This window comes from Eleutherodactylus coqui, chromosome 3 (assembly GCF_035609145.1).
Source record: "Eleutherodactylus coqui strain aEleCoq1 chromosome 3, aEleCoq1.hap1, whole genome shotgun sequence".
NCBI classification, from domain to species: Eukaryota; Metazoa; Chordata; class Amphibia; order Anura; family Eleutherodactylidae; genus Eleutherodactylus; species Eleutherodactylus coqui.
Window position 1 is genome coordinate 60,751,047 of NC_089839.1, and position 21,987 is coordinate 60,773,033.

Sequence of the window (21,987 nt, forward strand, 5' to 3'; positions counted from 1 at the left end):
GCGGCCATCTCCCATGGATGGGTGAAAACAGAACCCGGGATCCGCAGATCAGAGGGCCAACGGAGAAGATCTGCAGTTAATCTATCCCCTCTCCCGATCTGGGACAGAGGGTTGGGTTGCTTTCACACCTATCTCAGGGCTCCGTCCAGGGTTTCTGTCTCTCTGCTCTGTTTTTGGAGGAGAGAAACTGAAATAAAAAGGTTACATGCATTGTTAGATATTTTATGTTTAGTTATAAGATCCTTATTAATCCTCTCCGACACGAAATGTTTTCTTCGTTGACTGCTTGTAAGGCCTCTACGCACACATATTCCTGGAGGGGCATATTTTTTTGGCTCCGGGTCAGACCTCTAGTGGCTAATTAAGTGTGACATTATCGGTACACAGCTGATCTTTGACACTGTGCGGATCTCATTTGAATATGTTGACTGTGTGCACTTTTATTATTTGGGTTGGATGTATATTTATCAGAGGTCATCTATGGTCATGGGAACATTAAATCCTGCTGGTTGCCTTCATTCCAGAGATGTTCAGTAAACCTGAATGCAGCAGGGTGGATGTGAGTGTTCATTCACCCATTATTAAACCAACAGTTCCCATTATAATTGTGAATGAGCTTTTCTTTTTCCTCTGGCTTTCATTCGGTATTCGATCTCGTGATGCGTACAGGGCTCCAGGTACAAACTAAAAAAAAAAAAACAGGATCTGTGTTCTACTGGAGCAATATATACAATGAGAGTACTTCAAATATATCAGTTTTCTAATGACTGTTTTCTGTATGAAACTAATGTTCAGAATATTTTTAACACTGTATGAAATTTTTGGGAAGCTGTATGGAGTTTTGGCCGTGTAGCCAACAACCATAATCTGCGAACATCTGACGGTTTTCTGCACATTGGCCACACATTTATTTCCACAGTCTACGGCCAGTCGAGGTCACTTTGGAGACTCAAAGATTGAATTGGCTACTTTTTTGGCCTGTTTTGTTTCAAATTGGTTAAAGCAACCCTTCAATCATAGGCGCAATAGTTTTCCAGTAACTGGGTGGTAGAGGCATTCTATCACCTGGTACCGTCCTTTCTCCCAGCTCAGCTGCCGATTTTGCTTGTTCCTGGGACCCCTCTTCATTCTTCTCTCAGACCATGGTGGTAGTCACACACTGCATGCTGTCTTCTGATTGGCCAGTGTTGCACCTGTGATTAACCAATCAAAGCAGCATGTAGTGTTTTAGCCTACCAGTGTGCATTAGGTCGTTTTTAATGGCCCTTTTAACGCAGAACGGTTAAAGTAATTGGTAAATCATGTGAAAATGAGCAATAATTGTTCAACGATTGAATGAGGAACAATAATGTGTTTATTATTCATCGTTCATTTTATGCAGACATAAAAATCATTATTTGCCTTTTGCCAGTCGTTGTGTGTAAAAAGGCAGTCATTCGTAGAGCATTCCCAGACTCCTCCGACAGGCTAACGATGGACTGAATGAGCTATGTTGAAAAAAAAAAAGTAAACTATTAGGGTGCATTCACATAGGTGACAACGAGTCACGCCTGACATGCTCAGGCGCCACTCGCATTGCACATGGGACACTGTCCGTGTGCTGTGCAGAGGACCACACATCTACATATTCTAGCCTCATGTGAGACTTGCATGGGAGTGGAACATGCTCTGTTTTTTCCAAGAGAAAAGTCGCCCATGTAAATATGCCCATTTCAACGCTCAAAACTCGCACAATTTTCTCACCCATGTGAAGGCACCCTTATTATCTGCGCATGTAAATCGATGTCATCCAAAAGCAAGCTACTCATTTGTGCATTCCAACGATGAATTACTCAAGTGTAAAAGGACCCTGGGAAACGCCATGGTCATCTTTAAAAGAATGAAGACTGGCCCCAGACACAAGTAAAGTGTAGAATAGATGAGTCTAGGTAATCTTACTCCCACCCTCCCGTCAATGGACAAATTTTGTCCTGGGATCATAGGGTTGCTTTTAAATAAGTTTCCCTTTTCTGACCTGCAAGACTACCAATGGGGTTGGAAGGCCCATGTGATGAACCTCAACTTGAATGTCACCTTTTACAAAAATCATACAACTTAAAATCTGCCAAGAATGCTAAAGTTATTGAAAGTCAAAATGAACCATATAAATCAGTAGTGACTGTAGACTTGTAATTGGGTTTTTTGTTTTTGCTATGTTTATTATTTTTCCCCTGTGACTCGATGGTTGGCTTCGTCTTTTGTTGCCCTATGAAATAATCAGAGCTATCTCAAAGACCATACATACAAGTACTCAGCTTTTCACCCCCGAAAACTTCTGAAGTTGACCTAGAGATTCAGGCAACTAGGCTGGCAGATGTGAAGTGAATGTGGCGCCCGATTGCATCTTCAGTTAGTAATTAGTTATCCATTTTGGCACTAACATCAGTTTGGCATTCCAGTCTTGGCAGATATAAATCATTGGCCTGCTGCTTTAAGCATTGTTAAAAGACAAATGGGCAAAGTGAGGGGGTTGTATGAAATATTAAGAGAGTTGGTAATTATCAGCGGGTACACATTGACACAATGTGAAGCATTTATAAAAGCTGTCAAGTAAAACTGTGCTAAATCGGTTACAACTAGGCAATTGTATGTAGGTAGACGTAGACTGTTTTTGTCCCTACTTGTATTCGATTCATTTTTGGGACACCTAGAGTTTGGTTAAGACGATGGCGTTTTTGTTAAACCGATATCTGAAACAAAAGTTGGCTGTAAACTTTTTTGACTTTGACCTCTTCATGTTTTTGAAAATCTCTACTGCATCACACTTCACAGACCCGCGCCTTTCTCAATATCGGCAGGGTTCGTTATATGTAAAAACGTTTTCTTTACCGTGTAATACCCATTACCCACTGTAAATGAACTTCAGTTTTTTACAGTAACAATCCCATAATGGTTATGAGCCTTCTACTCAACGATGAAGGTGCGGTAATAATGCAGCAAGTAGAGTGTTGTCGTAAACTCTTTGTAGGTTCCGTTTCTCAAAAGCCCCTAAAAATGTGTATATATAATGCGTTGTAGTCGAATAATATATACCTTCATAACCTGGTATATGGCCCTGGCTGGTGGCCTTTGTATTGACGGCTACGTACATGTCCAGACTTGTCCAGATTTGCTTACTTGTCTCTGAATTTTCCCACAGTTATCTGCGAAGAAAATGGAATCCTGTTCTTTGACTATAAAACATATTTAGGCTGTATTCCAAGCGGAGCCTCACAAAGAAGGGCTTTCCTTCAAAGACGACATGCTCGGTCAAGTTATTAGAAGTAGCTTTATGCTGACTTTTGAAGTTATCTTAATGCCTACACCTTCAAGGTGTTTACCGTTCTCCATAAATGCTATCCTTGCTTCTGGTTTGTCTTCTGTGTAATTACCACATTCCATTTGTTTCCAAGTGGTTTGGGATCTACAGGTACTACCATGGCCGAGCCAAGAATTTTTTTTTTTTTTTTTTTTTTAGTTTTAGTTCCTGTCTTGCTGGGCACTAGCTCTAACTTGCTTGCATGCGAGCACAGCAGAGGATTTAGCCACTTCTTGTCTCCTTTAAAGACATGTTTTTAAAGTGGTCCCATTGTAGCTTACCCCCGTCAAAGCTCTAGCGGAGAGGGAGCGAGAGCTTCTGCCTCTTCGGTTTTCTTCTAGGGAGTAGAGATAAAAGGTGGCCATATACAATGGCTGGCAACCATCCAGAGCTAAGGAGTCAGTTTAAGCAGTAGATTCTTATGATTATTACAGGAATGTACGAGATCTCCTGGTCAGATTAGTGTGCCTATAAATGTGACACATAGCTGTGCCCTAAAGGTTTTGAATGCTTAGGTCCTGGGCTTTGTATTAAAGAACCTTTACTTTCTCCAACCTCGCTAAAATTCATCAGTTCTTTCTCTCGTTACCTGATACTTGTGGGAGCAGTGATGGTCTATTGCAGACAAAGCTTTCAAAGAGGTGCTGAAAAGCAAAAACTCCCAGGAGACTTCGCTTCAGATGCTCAGTGAATTAGTGTTTGCAGAAGACTACGAACATGCACATATTTCTCATCTCCCGGCATCCGATTTAACTGGTCCCTTCTTTTTCTTTTCTTCGTCGTCGTACATTTACATTCGAAATCAATATAAGGATGGTTTAACGCATTATTATAATTTTTTTTTGTAAAACATCTTTGCACTTTTCATGTAAATTTTTTTTTTTGAGTCCAGTCTTGGTTTTTGGCTTGAGAAAAAACTGTCTCTAAAAAACAAACCATGTGAAACCGACCACCCTAAAGAGTATTTATTTAAATGGTTGTCCCAGTCAAATACATGAAACTCATTAGTGTTGACAATGATGAGTATTTTAAGGTGAAAGGTCTCTGCTGAATCAGTCTGGATAAGTTTTAGCTTAGAACGTGAAAGAGGATCATGTTTGATTTACATGTAATCTGTTGCCTATTTAGGTTTCAATTGGCACAAACACATAGAGATCTGATTTCTTTGGGAATGTGTGTATGTTTGTCTATATATATTTTAGATCTATGTGTTTTTGGTTGCATATGATATAACCAACTTTTTTTTTTTACTATTTCAGAGATCATACACTCTGGTTGTTGAAGCGTGGGATCACAATAATGAGACCAATGGTAGGTATCGATAAGCTGCATTATTTCTAGCAGTCTGGTATAGCAAGCAAATGCCTTGCACCAGGAAAAAAAATGTAGGCTTTAATCTTGCATTTGACTCCCTATCAATGAATAGTCTAGCCTTCTGTGCAGAAGAGGAATACATCTGAGATATTAGCACTAAAGGGCCATTTAGACACAACGATTATCACTCAAAATTCGCTCAAGAGCCGTCTTTTGAGCGATAACCATTGAATCTAAACAGTTGCCCATCGTGCACTGTTCGTTCATCACTCATTTCTAGTTTTCTAGAAATAAGTGATGACTCTTATCAGCATCGCAGGCTGAGCAGAGCTGATAAGATTCTCTCAGCTGCTATCCTGCTGGCAGTTCTAAGCGGGACACCAGCTGAAAGCACAGAGAACAATGCAGCTGTTAGCATATGTTACATATGCTATCTCGCGGGTATCCCGCTCTGCCTGCTTTAACTCTTTAGTAGCTAATTAGCTACTTAGAGTTATGCAAAGCTCACCTGTTACCTAGAATAGAGACTTCCTGAAAAACTATTCCAAGATGCTAGAGGAAGTTTTTACTCCTTTTAATAAGTCCTTTCCTGTGGGGTCTGACACCTTATGGTCGAACAAAGAATTCTTGGATTGATCTTAAAATGTTTGACTAGGGCTTGGCAATTAATCAAATTAATTTGATGACTCGTCGTTTTGCTGAAGCATGATTGTAACTTTTGTCCAAATCGTAAAATTGAGATTGGCCCTGCCTCATGTGGGTGGGGCTTATATAAGGCTGGTGGGAAGTGGGTTGTTCAGGATACCAGGAAATGGGTCTGTGATGATTGGGGAGAGGACACTATATGGAGCCTGTAATGTGGTGTTTGCATAGTACATGGGATTGGGGAGGGGGAGGGTGGTGATGGTTGCAGGGTGTGGAACGCAATCTTTCATGTTTATAACCCATTCTTTTACATAACAAGAAATTGCAATTCCTTTGAATACTTCTTATCAGACTTGTCCCATTCAATTCTAAATAATGGTATATATTGGCATTCCTGCGTGTGCAGTTCCTTTCTATAGAAAGTGTCTCGGTATATTAGCGTCTTCATTAAAATCTTGGTTAAAATAGAAAATCGAGAGGAGAAAAAAAATATGAAAATTTTTACTTTTCAGCCAAATGTCCTAGCCTTACATAAGACCACCATATAGATAGAGCTACACAAGCAGACACTCCTTGTTCCGCCATATGCTTCAATGAGAGAACACTGACTCAATAAAGCTTTGGATGGAAAATCTGACCATTTATGGCGGTGGGCCTCCATATAGAATGCAGTATAGTCTTTGTAGACTTCTATAGGTGCCATATTTCACCTCTGTAGTAGACTGTTGTACAGCACCATAATAAGTTTGTGTACATGAGCCCCAACTTATTATTCCTGAATAAGCAGATAGTAAATATTTCAAGTGATTCTATAGCTTTCTTAAGGGGAAGATCCCTGATGACCGTTTTGAGGGTCAAATAAACTTTTAGCCACGTTTTACTAAATGGATAAGTCTACAGTGCCTGAAAGTCATCCCTTCGTGAAGTATGTATGGGTTAAACCACAGTTTTTGCTCAATTTCTTCCCTTGGCACATTTTTCACAGCACAAAAAAATAAACAAAGGAACAGCAACAGTTCATTCCCATCAAGAGACCACAGTGGGACTCATTTTTGACCTTCGAGTCAGACAGCTAAGGTTTAGTGATAGAAGTTTGTTTTTATTTCTCCTTTTCCTGCAAGCTAATGGTATTCCCATAGCTAGTTGCTTAAGTGCTGATAGGTTGATCTGAAGAATGACAGCCCCCTCTGTAGATGTACATGATTGGTTATAAAAATGTTTTGAAATATACGATAACGAGGGCAGGTGCAAGCCAAGGCTGCTCAAATCTGACATTGCTGTCCCCTCCAAGGATTATGAGGAACTTCTTGGGGGCCAGAGTTCACATTTTATTATATAAAACCTGAAAATGAAAGATTGATTATTGTGTTTGAGCAGCATTTTATGACTGCATAGAGTGTTTGTGTCTTCCCCCCCCCCCCCCCACACACACACACACCCTCTTAAAATGTTGGATGAAAGCTTATAGTCTTATAAGTGGTATGATATTCCACTGCTGAATTGTAAAAAATAATGTCCCTAAAAATGTTTACTTGTGCCCAGAACATTGTAGAAGAAACCTTTTGGATGAACTACACGTTATTTTAGTAGGTTCTTAAATTTCCTCCATGAATGTTTTTCCCCCTTTTTGTCTTATACAAGTTCCTTTAAAATGCCTAAGAACTCTTTGTATGCAGAGGGCTAAGGCAGCAGAAATGCAGTCCTAAGCTCTCGCTCACAACCTGAAGGTTGCAGGTTCAATCTCCGCCTGGTTCAGGCAGCCGTCTCAGGGTTGACTCAGCCTTCCATCCTTCCGAGGTCGGTAAAATGAGTACCCAGCTTGCTTTGGGAGGTAAAGTTGGCTGGGGAAGGCAGTGGCAAACCACCTCACAAAAACGGTCTGCCAAGAAAATGTCACAATGTGACGTAGCCCTAGGAGTCAGTCATGACTCTGTGCTTGCACCAGGGGACTTTACCTACCTTCTAAAATGTCTATAGTCTGCCCTTGTGCTTCTCTTTCCGCTTTATTTAGTTTGAAATGTTTTTAAGGATATAAGACCATGTCAGATCGTTTTTAAGTCATAAGGCCTAAGGTATGGGGCAAAATGCTTATAGCCAAGACTCCTGTGAAATTTATTTCAGGCTATAAGGTTTGGCATATGCATGTTTTGAAAGGACGTGTTGGTTGTCTTGGATTTGTTAACTTTTTAAATATTTTTTTTATTTTTAAAGAACGTGATGACATGATAGACAAGGCTACTTACTCCGGTATGATCAACCCTAGCCGCCAATGGCAAACCCTCAAACAGAACGCTGGAATGGCCCATTTCGAGTACCAGATCCGAGTAACGTGTGGTGAACATTATTACGGCTTTGGCTGCAATAAACTTTGTCGGCCCAGAGATGATTTCTTTGGACATTACACCTGTGATCAGAACGGTAACAAAACCTGCTTGGAAGGCTGGACTGGACCCGAATGCAGCAAAGGTACCTAGTTTTAGTGTGTTTGCTTTTATAAAGGCCTGTTCAAATCCCAAGTGCCAGATAGGCAGTGTGCCTTTTGAAGTTGTTTACTAGGTCCTGGCTATTTGGGCTGTTTTACATTGATATCTATGAATGTTCTTGCTGGTCCTTCAGCATATTGTGGTCCTTCTGGAAATGTTGTTGTCCATCTATTGAGAGTGTCATGGATACATAGATCTGTTACCATATGTTTGTGGGGTTAAAGGACTTTTACTCCTCCATTTATTTTATTTTTTTCTTTTCCTTTTTAGCTATATGCAGTCAAGGCTGTAGCCCAAAACATGGCACTTGCAAAGTTCCTGGAGAATGCAGGTAAAGTATAATACAACTGACTTTTTGAAACTTTGAGAAGGGTATGGTTCCAGGGAGAACATCTTGTGTTAGACTTATAAGGCCATGCATGCTCCTCTAGGACATTTATGAATTCCATTTGCACGCAACATTGAGACGAATTCTAGATATCCTGATCGAAATTCTTGTACACCGTTGTGACCCATATCCTTGTGTAGGAGCTGTAATGGGATCTTTGCCAGTGTACTTCCTTAGCTCGGTGTCATTACAGGGGTTAACACTTTGTACTATCCATCCCCCACATCAAGTCTATCAATAGGCAAAAAGTGAGGCATTCTTTAGAATGGGATTAGTAAAATCTCTGGGTCCCTCGGCTCTTGTGAGCCAGCATTTGAGTGCTGAGAGGTTAATGGCTGAGATGGAATCTTGTCAGTAGACACTGTTTGTTGCTAAGCTTTGAAGTTGTCTGTGTTTCTGGCTTTGATACAATGGAAAGCAGGTTTTATACATACCCAGACAATTTAATAATTAAAATATTGGGATGACTTGAAATTACAGATTATCTTTCATCTTCGTGACTTTGCTAAACTTTTGCTACATTGCAGGAAGATTAAACTTCAAATGTAAAATTTTTAGTTTTTTTTTTTTGTATATATGCATTTTTGTTTTTCAAAAACATGTTTTATGCACTTGGCAATCACATGGTGTACATATAAAATAAATGATCGGGGCATTGTACATGAGGCGAGGGATAACGAATTGTGCACTTGCCACTTAAATAAACATGGCTTGCTGTGTCACTACAAGAACAACAGGCTTTGTCTCCAGATTTTAGCCCTTTCGCTTTCTAGTCTGACCTCCCACTCGATGCTCAGACATGCACTACTGCTCATATGGTATTTGTTTAAGGTGCAACTTTCCCACACGTTATTTGCATACTTAGTCTTGTCAGAGAGAAGCCTGAACAATATATATAATGTGATTGGCTGGGATAGCACAGAAAAGCTAAATTACAGGCTCCTAATTGAGATGGATGGTCCTCCTCGAGACAAACCAAGGCATGGTGTTGCCGGCAAGCCCGCTTTTACAAGGTTGTGGTATATTTTTAGCGTCTACAACCATAATGCCCATTCCTCCTGTGGTTCTACTGAACTGACTTGGAAGTCACCGTAGGACCATAAAAGTTTTAAGAAGTTTTCCGACTTTGAAAAAAATTTTTTAGCCGCTCCCCATGTCTTTTAAATGACAAAAAGAGCAATACTTTCCTCCTACCTCCCTAAGGAAACATGGCAACGGGTCTTTCGGCACTCCCAGTTTGTACTGATTATAGTCACCTGATTTTGTGAAGAGACCACAATGTCACCATTCTGCACTCCTGGCATGATATGGCTCCCAGAATGTGAGCGCTGATGCCAAGAGAACGGGCAGGGATGCTGTTGCTTCTGATTTGGCCGCAGCAGTCGCCTGACTCCGGCTGTCAGTACAGACCGGAAGCTCCGTATTTCCCGTCGGCAATATTTTAAGACCTTTTTTCTTATTGTGTATACTATATAAAAAGAACTGTAGAGCTGAGGGTTAACTGGATTCCCTTTAACTTTTTCTCTTCCCCCCCCCCCCCCCCCCCCCCCCCCCCAGCTCCAGAATGCACTAGCTTTCCCATGATACGGATTTGCTCTTGCAGACTTGTTTTTGAAGTCTGAGTGACCTCTGTCTAATGGTTTATTTTTACAAATTTAAAGACCGCTTTGGGGGAAGTTTTGGTCATGGGCATTGAAGGAGTGTTTAGCTTTGGAATCCTTGATGTAATATTGAAGACCCCACTAGCCTTTTATAACTCCGCACGTCTGTTTCCTATCTTAACTGCTTCATGTGGTTATAATTTCCAAATGGCGGCTTCCCCCTTTAGTTTTAGCGGATATAATTAATTTTTCTAAACATGGATCACAGAAAATGAGAATGGCTGTTTATACAGCGTGTGTGCACTTGTAAAAAAATATATATATATAATACACAACTGTAGCTGGAAACGTCAGCCGGCAGGAAAGCTGCGATTCCATTGTTCTCGGGGGATCTTTTTTTATTCTTCTTTACACGCAATTGATTGTCCACTCTGACATTGCCTAGAGATTGATTTGTAGGGAGCACCCACCCTCCCTGTCTCATTTGAATGACCTGAGAATAGAGTATTATTGTGTTCAATGGCACCATGCAGGGTCTCCCAGAACAGTTATTCTTTTGTAGAAAGATTGGCTTACAGACCTTGGCAAAACTACTAGTAGGTTTGTTGACAAGAAAGCACCAAATACACCCTCTAGGAATGCAATACATTTTTATGCAAGCGGGCAGGATTCCTGCCCTCCGAAGGCAAATTGTATAAACCTTTGTGTTTTTTAAACTTTTTTTTTTTCTCCCCCCAACTTAGATGCCAGTATGGATGGCAGGGACAGTACTGTGACAAGTGCATTCCTCACCCAGGATGTGTCCATGGCACTTGCATTGAACCATGGCAGTGTCTGTGTGAAACGAATTGGGGTGGTCAGCTTTGTAACAAAGGTATGCTAATCATACGGCAAACTCCACATTCCCCAAGTGAAGCCTTTTTTTTTTTTGCTTTTTATGCAAGTTGTGTGTTTTTCTGTTTAATTGCGTTCCGACCTTGAAGGAACAGCTGCAGAGCCAGTAGACATTAATATTAGTCCTTCAAGGGCGTGAATACATCTTCGTCTGTCATCAGAATCCCTTATGATGGTGCTCTTGCAATGGTTATCCATGAACCATGTGTGTCATCTCTATCGGCAGATTTAAACTCCTGTGGGACGTACCAGCCTTGCCTCAATGGAGGGACTTGCAGCAATACTGGCCCAGACAAGTACGAATGCTCCTGTCCGGAGGGCTATTCGGGGCGAAATTGTGAAATCGGTAAAATTTCTTCTTTTTCTTTTTTTTTATGTATCTGTTTTATTTTCTAACAAATTTGACACAACATTAAACTTCTTATACAGAGTACGTAAATAAGCACCGTAAACGGGTGCGTTCGTGTGTAGTGGAATTTGGTGCAGATTGTTACACTGATCCACTGCAGATTTCACCCTTTCGATTGTGGGTCATTGCCAAAATCTGCACGAATTCTGCTACGTGTGAATGTACACTAAATGAGTTGTCTAGAATTGGCAGAACAGTTGGCTCCCCCCTCTTTTCAAGAAACGCCACCACTCTTGAGCGTGGGCTGTGTTTACTGTTGCAGCGGACCACCATTTAAAGGGTTTTTCCAAGTTATGTAAAGTGCATCTTAATGGGTCCCCGATGGTGTAGAATAACAAAACGGATGATCCTCCCTGATCTTTCCCCACTGGCGGCTTGGGTTTCTGCTGTGGTGTTTGTTTACAGGCTGCAGTCAGCATGTGACTTCCCGTAAAACTGCTGCTGCAGCCAATAACGGTGCTGAGCGATGATTGTTGAGCGCTATCATTGGTTGCAGCAGCATGTTTGGAGATGGCTGAGGCTGACTGCAACCTGTAAAGAGGATATCGGTTGCGAGACCTGGGACCACCGGCGGGGAGAAGTGAGTGTCAACTGTTCAGTTATTTTACACCATGGAGTACCCTTTAAGATGCACTTTACATACATCACTCGGACAACACCCCCCCCCCCCCCCCCTCCCTTTTTTTTCTTCTTTTTTTATGGACAAGTCTGGGGTGGAAAAAACAAATGCAGTTGTTTTTTTTTCCTGTCAGTGTGGCGATGCCTTCTCCTGAGGCCATGGGAATTTTGTGCTCAGTTCTGGCTCAGACTCAACTGATCTAAGCTATGGCACATTGATCAGGTCAGCTTAGCATGAAAGATTATTTCCTCCTTGTTTGAAGTTGTGCTAAACCAAGCACTGTTAATGAGAATAAGATATAGAGGCATTAGTGCTGGTCACATCTAGCAAGCAAGGTGGTCTGCGTGAAGGGTAGGATTGCAGAATTTTTAGAGGTGTGTTTTTGAAGGGGGGGGGGGGGGGGATGTAGTTTTTGCTCTTTTAAGTGTATGTTCTCACAACATGCATTGCAGCTGACTACAAATGCAAAAGGCATTGAGATCTAAATTTGCCTATCTATATGTTTTTGGAGTGTGGGAGAAAACACCCACAACACAGGGAGAATATACAAACTTCTTGCAGATGTTGTCCTTGGTCACTTTTGAACCTAAGGGCCCCAGCGCTGCAAGGCACCACTTCTGGCCAATGAGTCACCGTGCTATATATTTTGTATAAGAAAAGTTCATCTTTTTTAGTACAGAAGTGATTCTAAGTATATATCCTTATTACAGCTGAACATGCCTGCCTCTCTGATCCTTGCCACAATGGCGGAAATTGCTTGGAGACTGTAGGAGGATTTGAATGTAACTGCGCTCCAGGGTGGACTGGCCCCACATGCTCCATAAGTATGTATTACTCTATTATGATTTAGTTCTGAAGAGTTCATGACTGTTATTATATAACTTTATATGTTTTATTGTAGATATAGATGATTGTTCCCCAAATCCTTGTGGGCATGGTGGAACCTGCCAAGATCTAGTAGATGGGTTTAAATGTGTTTGCCCTTCCCAGTGGACTGGAAAAACCTGCCAAATAGGTAACCAAAACTATTAATTAAAAGTTTAATACTAAAAACCCTCACATGCAGTGTTAAGTGACTGTGTTTTGCATGTTTTATGTCTTTTTGTTAAATCTGGCAAGCGGATCCGTGTTTTAAATGGTGTTGCTGCTAAAGCCTAGAGGGGAGGGATGTCCCAAAGGCAGGGAGTGGGACAATTCTGCTCTTTCGTGGGATCAAGGGTCTTGAGAGGGAGCTGTATACAGGATTTTCTTTGATGCCTCTTGTAGGATGTCTGTGCAGGAGCTTGTGTTTTTTTTTATATAACTTGAGGCCATCTGCCACCTAAAAAGTCCATAGAGTGGCCTCTATAGGAAAGGGCCACATATAAATAATTGCCTTCTCCTACAGCAGTGGTCTCCAAGATCAATGCTCAGGTTCTCCAAATTACAGAAGGCCCTTTTATTTTTTTTAATTGTTCCGTTAGAAGTGTAGTAACGTCTGTTTGTCGGAAGGCTCCTTGTGTAGGAATTCTTCGTGTTCTAGTTAAGTGAGCACCATAAGGCTTGGTTACAGCATTAACCATAAATAAATGAGTATGCTTAAACTAAGTGGTTTACTTTAGGAAAGCATTTAACACAAGTCTATGTTCTCCCCTGCTCGGTCCTGTGGGAAAGTTGCTGTATCTTTTCAGCCGTGTCAACTCCCACAGACCCTGGACTTTACAGCTGGGTTCCAAAATGTGGATGATCTCATGAAGAAAGAGTTGTCTACATTCCCTTTATGAAACTCTCTAATCTGCCTGACAATAGTGAAGGAAGTCCCGTTGCCCCCCTCCTTCCCGAAATGGTCAATTGCTTCTTACTGTTCTTAATGAGCAATTGGGCAAATACCATTAAATTAAAGGAGATTTTTTTTTTCCCTTTGTCCACAAATCTCACCTTACAGGCAAATGTGCCGGACTGCTCTATCCGGGGTTCAGGGAAGGACGGTTAACAGTTTAAAGGTTTATACTTGTATATACTTATGGGAAATTAGGAGAGAGGAACTTAATAAGCCAGCAGGATTAGTAGAGTCTCCGTATGTATGTATGAGTCTGAGAAAATAAACCACCAAAGCTTTTTCCCTTCCTCAACGTTATGTATGTACTTTGTATACCCTAATAAAAAAAAATGTGGATCTTTTAATGTCTGTAATGTACTAGACTATTATCCTGTTTCAGTCTCATAGGGGTCAGTTCTGTAGTGATCCTATACTAATATATGAGGGAAGGGCATTTGAGTTTGAATGAGGCCGGTTTCAGTTGAGTGTATTGTAATACGGAGGTTTTATAGATGACGTTACACTTTTATGTAATCAGTATTTGCCTCTGGATTTGCTGCCATTGGTTTTATTTTCTACTGGACAAATGCTGATGCTCAATAGCTAAGAATACCAATACTGAAGCAAAAATGGAAAAAATGGGCTTTTTTTCACCCTTTTTGTTTTAAATGGCCTTGAAAAAATACAGCAATGTGACTAAATTTACGTGAGCTTCAATTATGCTCCACAAATGACTGCTGCCTAGAGTCCTGTGTGGCGCAGGATGTTAAGGCAGCAGAAATGCAGTCCTAAGCTCTTGCTCACAACCTGAAGGTTGCGGGTTCAATCCCAGCTTTGTTCAGGTAGATGGCTCAAGGTTGACTCGGCCATCTATCCTTCTGAGGTCGGTAAAATGAGTGCCCAGCTTGGTGGTAAAGGATGACTGGGGAAGGCAAAGGCAAACCACCCCATAAAAAATGGTCTGCCAAGAAAACCTCACGATGTTGCGTCAACCTAAGAGTTGGTCATGACTCAGTGCTTGCACCAGGGGACTTTACCTTTTACCAGACTAATCAATATTCTGTTACCTTTTTTAAGATGCAAACGAGTGTGAAGTAAAGCCCTGCGTGAATGCAAATTCCTGCAAAAACCTGATCGGTAGCTACTACTGCGACTGCATCCCTGGCTGGATGGGTCAGAACTGCGACATCAGTAAGTATATCATTCATATGGCCTCCACTTCCTGTCTCCTTGGAGACCAAGTAAACTCTACCTATTTTTGAACCTTAGATGAAAATATATATTGGCTATTCTAATTTAAGGAAAAAGGGAGTTGTCAGCCTGGAAAGAAAATATACAATTTTATCAAAATGCATTAGTCTGTAGTATGGGCATATTCTGATAACATGGCTAAAACAATGATGTGAAGTTTTAGAAAGCTTGCGGAAGAATTACTTCAAGGTCCCACCCTTAAGAATAACCTTATCTAAAGGAAAGGATGCAGGAAACTCGACAAAAGCTGTATCTAACTCCCGTAATTCTGAAGACAAAATGTAAATCTGTATATGTAGAGCAAGACTTGAGTTCGAGTACCATTGTGTAATGTAACCTTTTTTTTTGGTTTTTTTCCCCCTCCTATTTAGACATCAATGATTGCATTGACCAGTGTCAAAATGGAGGAACATGCAGGGTACGTCTGTGTCCGTTCATTAATTTGTATCATATGAACTAACTTATGATAAACTTTTTAATAGTTTATATCTGTATAAAACTATCTTCACTCAGCGGGGTTGGGGCACTTTATTTTTTATTATATCCCTGTGATATATTTTAAAAAAAGTGCCCGTTAAGGGTTATTCCACAACTGAGTTTCATTACCTATCCAAGTGATAGTCTGGTGGAGGTCCAGAGAACAGAGATCCCATGTCCCCTTCTAATCCTCACTGACCCACCCACCAACCCAACACAAGGGGCCTTCAATGGAGCTATGGCCATGCTTGTGTGCTGCTGCTCTACTCAACTCTCTGGGACCACCAGAGATAGCAGAGTGCTTGTACTCTCTCGGGAAGTTCCATCTAAATGAATGAAGTGGCAATGTGCATGCTTGGCTCTGTTCAAGCTCTTCCTCCTTGCGGCGGGAGCATTGCGGGGACATGGGAATCGTTCTTTTGTGATCAGTGTGGGTCCCAGCAGTCAGCCGGCGGTGATTACACTTTATCATCTATTCTGTGGATAGGTGATCAGTCAATTGTAGCATAATTCCTTCAAGGGTGGTTTTAGACGGGACAACTCGCTTCTGTGCTTTCACACCAGTGAATGGAGGCGAAGCACGCAGGAAATCTCCTCCAGCCATCTGCATCATTCTTTGCAAACAGGCAGTCGCTCATAGACGAATGACTACCTGTTTATGCTGAGCGAAAAGTCGCTCACTAGTCCGTTTTGGTGAGCAATCTCTCACTTACTACCCTGTTGAGTGCCATGTTTGAGCAATTATTCAAGCGACTATCGGCCTGTGTACAATAAGTTGTACTTTCTAAAACCTCCAAATCTGGTTTTGTAAGGTGGAAAAAAAAAAAGAAAAAATATGAATTAAAATAAATGATAAAAAAAATGGGTGTAACTCAAAGGTGCGAGGCCTTCCATATCCTGATCAGTCTTCTCGGCTCTACACGGTTAAGGCTCATGGACATCTATGATAAAATGACCAAAGTCTATATAATTTGTGGCTGTTATTCTCCGTTTATACACCTAATCATTACCATGCGATCTAAATGAGACCCGTTCGAGTAGGAGAAACGTCTGCGCATGTAAGCGCTCATTGTGCGTATATGCCCGTGTTATTTTTTTTGAGGGACGCTGGAGAGCTTTTTGAATGAAAACCTGATGCACTACATTCATTTTAGGGCTTTTTGCGTCAGGATTTTCTTTTTGAAGAAGTTTATTGTTGGATCGAAGTAAACGGTAAAACTCCTTTTGTTTGAACCTCTTGTCATTTGCAGGACTTGGTTAATGGATTTCGCTGTATCTGTCCGCCCGGCTATGCAGGGGAGCGCTGTGAGAAAGACATCAATGAATGTACCAGCAACCCTTGCTTGAATGGGGGTCACTGCCAGGATGAAATCAATGGATTTCAATGTCTGTGTCCTGCTGGTTTCTCTGGAAACCTCTGTCAGGTGAGCGCTGGTGAAATGCAAACCTTAAGGAATTGTTGTAGGCCAACTTTTTTTTTTTCTTCTTCCCTCCTTCCCTCTTTTCTAATGATTTGTACACTAAATACCTTCTGTTCAGCCAGGCTTGCTATATAGTCATACTCCTTACAGCTGTCTGCCAATAAAGTGTTGTGGGGGGAGGAATGAGTAAGAGAAATCGGATCCATTTAGTTAAACAGATCGCAAATGTTTGCATGTTTTAAAAGTTTTGTTGTATGTTCGCTGCTGGCCTTCGGTGACTGTTTTATATCCCGAATCTGTCTGTTCGGCAAACCAGGGCTGTACGTTCTGCTTTAAGTAAAATTAATGGAGGCAGCTAGATGAAAAGGTCAGATTCCAGTGTGTCTGCTCTCTTTAGCATTGAATAGGGTAATAATAAAACCTTTGTTTTTGCTTCTGCTTCCCCTTCAACATTTACAGTTGGACATAGATTACTGCGAGCCCAACCCATGCCAGAACGGAGCCCAGTGCTTTAATCTGGCCACAGATTACTTCTGTAACTGCTCGGAGGACTACGAGGGAAAGAATTGTTCACAGTTAAAGGATCACTGCCGTACTACTCCCTGCGAAGGTATGCGTGCCAGTCATTGTATCATGGGTTCCCACCAACAGCTCCATCACTTATGTGTGCAACAACCGCGTAAATGGTCACGACCCTCAGTGTGATGACAAAATCCAGCTGTGGCTAGGGGTTAAATCCATACTGTGTTAGAAGTATTGCTCTGTGGGTCAAATAAGTGTTCTATTTCGGGTTTTCTAGCAACTCCCCACCCCCCACCCCCCTCCTTTTTTTTTTTTTTTTTTTTCTTCTTTTTTTTTAAACTTCAAGAGTTCTGGAACACAAAATATTAAAACCTTTTTAATAGTACTAAGGCTGTAATGTCAATAGCTTGGACATCTTATCCTATCAAAACTCAATCATGGAAATATTGGGCAAAAATATAGCCATGTAGTGGTAGAATTTTGGACTGATCTGATCACCAATGCTTTATACTGCGTTGGCTTAAGCGTAGACCAAATGGGCAGATGTTTTTTGTTTTTTTTTTTACATTTATTTAATCCCTTCTACCCAATACTCCATTCTAGACTTTCATTTGGTCTCCCCTTCTATCTGGCAGTGATTGACAGCTGCACAGTCGCAGTAGCTTCCAACAGCACCCCCGAAGGAGTGAGGTACATTTCTTCTAATGTCTGTGGACCACATGGCAAATGCAAGAGCCAGGCTGGTGGCAAATTCACCTGTGAATGCAACAAGGGCTTTACTGGCACCTATTGTCATGAAAGTAAGTGCACACTGACTGTGCAGAGAATACGCTTTATGGGCATATCGGGATTGTTGGTAATATGCTATATATAACTGTATATGGTTTTTATTGCAGATATCAATGATTGCGAAAGCAACCCTTGTAAAAACAGTGGGACCTGCATCGATGGGGTGAACTCCTACAAGTGCATTTGTAGTGAAGGATGGGAAGGAACGTACTGTGAAATAAGTGAGTATTGCTAGAGGACTTTATTGACCTAGAATAACTCTGAACTTAGTAGAACCTAGGAAAATCTTTTGTTAAATCTCCCCCCCCCCCCCCCCCCCCTCTTCCTCCAAGCAAGTAGAAGACCTATTAATGTTGAGTATTAAAGGTGTTATCCCACTTCTAGCTGCAGGAAACAGACAGCTCTGTACATTGTGCAGTGGCTGGGGTTGGTAGTGCAGGCTAAGCCCCATTAATGTCAATAGGACTCAGCAGTACCAAACCAGCCCACTAGGTAATGTATGGAGCTTTTTGCTTCCTGCAAGAAAACTGCTAAAAGTAGTACAATCCCTCTAACCACCGGTTTTGTAGGTACAGTTTAGTGGGAGGATTTATGAGGGATTAGAAATTGAGATATATATATATGTTTTTCAAAATGCATGTGAGACTATTGATTGCTATAGCTGAGACTGGTGACCCTTGATTTTCTGTGATCTAGATTGCTGTTGTACAGTCCTTGCACCCATGAGCATTTGTTTTTTCAGCATATGCTATATCTGTTGCTCTCGTTTTTAGACATTAATAACTGCAGTAAAAATTCTTGCCACAATGGAGGTACTTGTCGAGACTTGGTTAATGATTTCTACTGTGAATGCAAGAATGGGTGGAAAGGAAAGACGTGCCACTCCCGTAAGTGTGTTTCTAAATGAGGAGAAATATTCACATTTGTGTGCTGAATCTAAAACTGTCCCCCTTTTTTCCCACTTGTGCAGAAGACAGCCAGTGTGATGAGTCCACCTGCAACAATGGTGGGACGTGCTATGACGAGGGGGATACATTTAAATGTATATGTTCACCTGGATGGGAGGGAACCACATGCAACGTTGGTAAGTTCATCAGGCTGTTCATCTACAAATATAATGAAGTAGAATACGCCTTCAAAAGTCCTAGGGTTTGTCAAAGCAGACCATGAGTTGCCCCAAAATACCCACATTGATTAATGGCTTTGCAGTCTAAGGGTGACTACCCACTAGCGGGTTTTTTTTCCGCTGCGAATTCGCTGCGGTTTTTTTTTTTCCAGATGCCTATGAGACTTCCTAATGTTAAAAACGCAACACAACTTTGCGTTTTTAACATTAAAAAAGTCCCATTGAGAACTGGAATTTACAGCGGAAGAAAAACGCTAGTGGGTAGTCACTCTTAAGGCTGATTTAGACACAACGATTTTCCCTCAAAGCCGTCTTTTGAGTGATAATCGTTGTGTCTAACTGCACTGACATTGTGCAGTTTTCATTGAGGAATCGCTAATCTTTCAGCATGCCGAAAGATCAGTGATCCGTTATCAGGAATTCACAGTGGGATACAGCTGATACTATTGTTTCAGCTGTATCCCACTCCCTGAAGACAGGCTGGGTATGAAGAACAGAGCTGTCCAGCTGTGTTCTTCATCCCCCGCCCAGAGCGCTCGGCTGTATGACAGCTGAGCGCTCCGAGCAAAACAGCTGGATGCAGAAGACAAGTGGGGCCACCCCACTTGTCTTCTGTATCCTCCGCTCGGAGTGCTTGGCTGTATAACCGCCGGGCTCTCTGTGCAGAGAACAGCTGGATGCAGAAGACAAGCGGCCCTGCTTGTCTTCTGCATCCCTGCTTAAAGCACAAGATGATTGCTCAACATTTGAGTGATTACCTTGCGCTGTAGCACACAGATTATCGCTCAAAACAGTTTTTTTGAGCAATAATCGTCGTCTAAACCAAGCTTCAGGTGGTGTAGGTACAATACTACTCATTCAAAGATGAGGGTAGCAAAATTGTTGGTCTAATTTTAAGCCTGTAATGGTCATTTTTTGTTTTTTGGATCTTGGCAATAGGAAGTAAATGCAGAGTACTGACGACCTGGCTCAGAAATAAAGTAATCATTAAACTATTAGTAGATCTTAGGCTTGTAATCGTCACGGTTGGGTTTTGCAGTGTTACGAGCTCAGCAGATGGTGGGCATTTGTAGTTTGCTATGTGCGGAGAATAGCTAAAAGGGAAACATCTTGTTTGCTCTTAGGACCTCTCTGCTCCATGCTTGGTTTCATGCTTACTTTGCACTGTTTTTTTCCTCGTAGCAAGAAACAGCAGCTGTTTGCCAAATCCTTGCTTCAATGGTGGAACTTGCATAGTCCGCGGGGACTCCTTCACTTGTGTTTGCAAAGAAGGCTGGGAAGGTCCAACATGCTCTCAAAGTAAGTTTGTTTTCAGTGCTGCACTAGAAGGGGGGGCGTCCATGAGGAAAGCTTTAGCTCATCCTGTCACCCCCGAGTACCCGAAATTGAAACCAGAAGTGGAAATCATTTGATGTGGACTTCAGCATCACCTGAATCATGTTGTGCTGTGCCTTTAAGTAACAGAGGCTCGACCTGGGCATGAGAAAGTTGTGCTTGAGATAACCAGAGACAGATGTTGCCCTACGTAACTTGTCTGCTTCCCCTCACTCGCTTTTATCCGCGGCCTTTTCTTCCTTTCTACATATAAGGGTCTCTTCCTGTGTTTGCATGATTTTATTGTAATACATATAATTATGCTAGGATTGATTTTTGTTTATAGAGAATTACAGTTTGCAGACTTTGTTTAATTTGTGCTTTTTGCTTTGCATTTTAGATACCAACGACTGCAACCCACATCCATGGTAAGTGCAACTGCAAACAAATACATATTGCAGCCAGGACTGTAATGGTCTACAGCCAACCATCGGAATCGCCTGTAGAAGCTTTGCTTCCAATCGTTCATAGCCGTAAAGGCCCATTCACACAGGTGGATTCAGTCTGTGGTTTTTACTGTCTGACTATGGACAGCCCATGGACCCATTGAATTCAATTGGTGTGTTCAGACTTTTTTTATATATTTGTTTTTTTAATGCATATCAGTGTTGCACATAAACAAAAATTGGGGCAAGTCCAATTTTGGACCAAAATTGACCATTAAAGTCTATGGGTACTTAAAAGATAGATAAAAAGAAAACCTGCATTGCCATCCGTAATTGCAGCATTTTTTTTTTTGTTTTGCGTTTTTTATCTTTTTTTTTTTTTTGCATGTGTGTGTGAAAACACGAATGCAACATTAAAAATGCACATACAAAGGAAAAACGCATATGATCAGTGAAAGCAGTGATTTTTTTTTTTTTTTTTCTTTTCCCCAGACCAAAATTGCATACACCCGAGTGAATGAGGCCTAAGTAGTATTTTTCATGTTAATGCCTAATATACAAGACCCCTCCATTGTAAAAATGCCTTGGCCATTCGCTGTACTGGAAGGGGTTCCCTATGTGCGCGCCAGCTTCCCCTTTCGAACTAGGACACTCGTGAAAGAGGGAAGCGATGTATTCTTAATGGGTCATATGCAGAAGTGATTTCATGTTGTAAATGGCAGCCATGCCCCTTTCAGCATTGATCTGTACTATTACCATTGGCTATGTGAGCTCCCACAACCCCACATGGTAACTGTATACCACTGCCTTATTATTGGCTGATTACATGGCACTCCTGCAGCTACATAAGGAATTGGGCTTATCGAAAAAAGGCCAAACGTAAACAGAATGCGTTCTCCCCCGTCTGGTCGCCGCCTGCGTCTTTACTAGGAAGTGTAGATGATAATGATTGCGTAAAGGGAACAAGCCAGTGTCATAAAGAATATTTTATGGACCTATTAAACTCCTTAGATGTACAAAAAGGCTAAAGTGTCGTTCTAGATTCTGCTGAAACTGGGGAATTTCTATAAAAATTCTCCTCTGCTGTGATGCACATAAAACTTGATGCTTTTTTTTTTTTTGTAGCAAAGAATTTAAAGTCTTTTGTGTCTTT

At 41.4% G+C, this 21,987-nt stretch overlaps 1 protein-coding gene across 1 annotated transcript in view; it reads left to right on the forward strand.

The window, feature by feature from the left end:
- Window positions 1-21,987, forward strand: part of JAG1 (jagged canonical Notch ligand 1) — a 46,356-nt gene that overhangs the window by 13,103 nt on the left and 11,266 nt on the right. Inside the window, exons 3-19 of the mRNA XM_066595643.1 lie at window positions 4,597-4,648; window positions 7,508-7,762; window positions 8,050-8,110; window positions 10,512-10,642; window positions 10,889-11,008; window positions 12,401-12,514; window positions 12,592-12,705; window positions 14,566-14,679; window positions 15,111-15,157; window positions 16,467-16,640; window positions 17,097-17,247; window positions 17,795-17,959; window positions 18,056-18,169; window positions 18,722-18,835; window positions 18,919-19,032; window positions 20,257-20,373; window positions 20,789-20,816. Of these exons, the coding sequence (XP_066451740.1) occupies window positions 4,597-4,648; window positions 7,508-7,762; window positions 8,050-8,110; window positions 10,512-10,642; window positions 10,889-11,008; window positions 12,401-12,514; window positions 12,592-12,705; window positions 14,566-14,679; window positions 15,111-15,157; window positions 16,467-16,640; window positions 17,097-17,247; window positions 17,795-17,959; window positions 18,056-18,169; window positions 18,722-18,835; window positions 18,919-19,032; window positions 20,257-20,373; window positions 20,789-20,816 (1,985 nt within the window). The remainder of the gene's footprint in view (window positions 1-4,596; window positions 4,649-7,507; window positions 7,763-8,049; window positions 8,111-10,511; window positions 10,643-10,888; window positions 11,009-12,400; window positions 12,515-12,591; window positions 12,706-14,565; window positions 14,680-15,110; window positions 15,158-16,466; window positions 16,641-17,096; window positions 17,248-17,794; window positions 17,960-18,055; window positions 18,170-18,721; window positions 18,836-18,918; window positions 19,033-20,256; window positions 20,374-20,788; window positions 20,817-21,987) is intronic.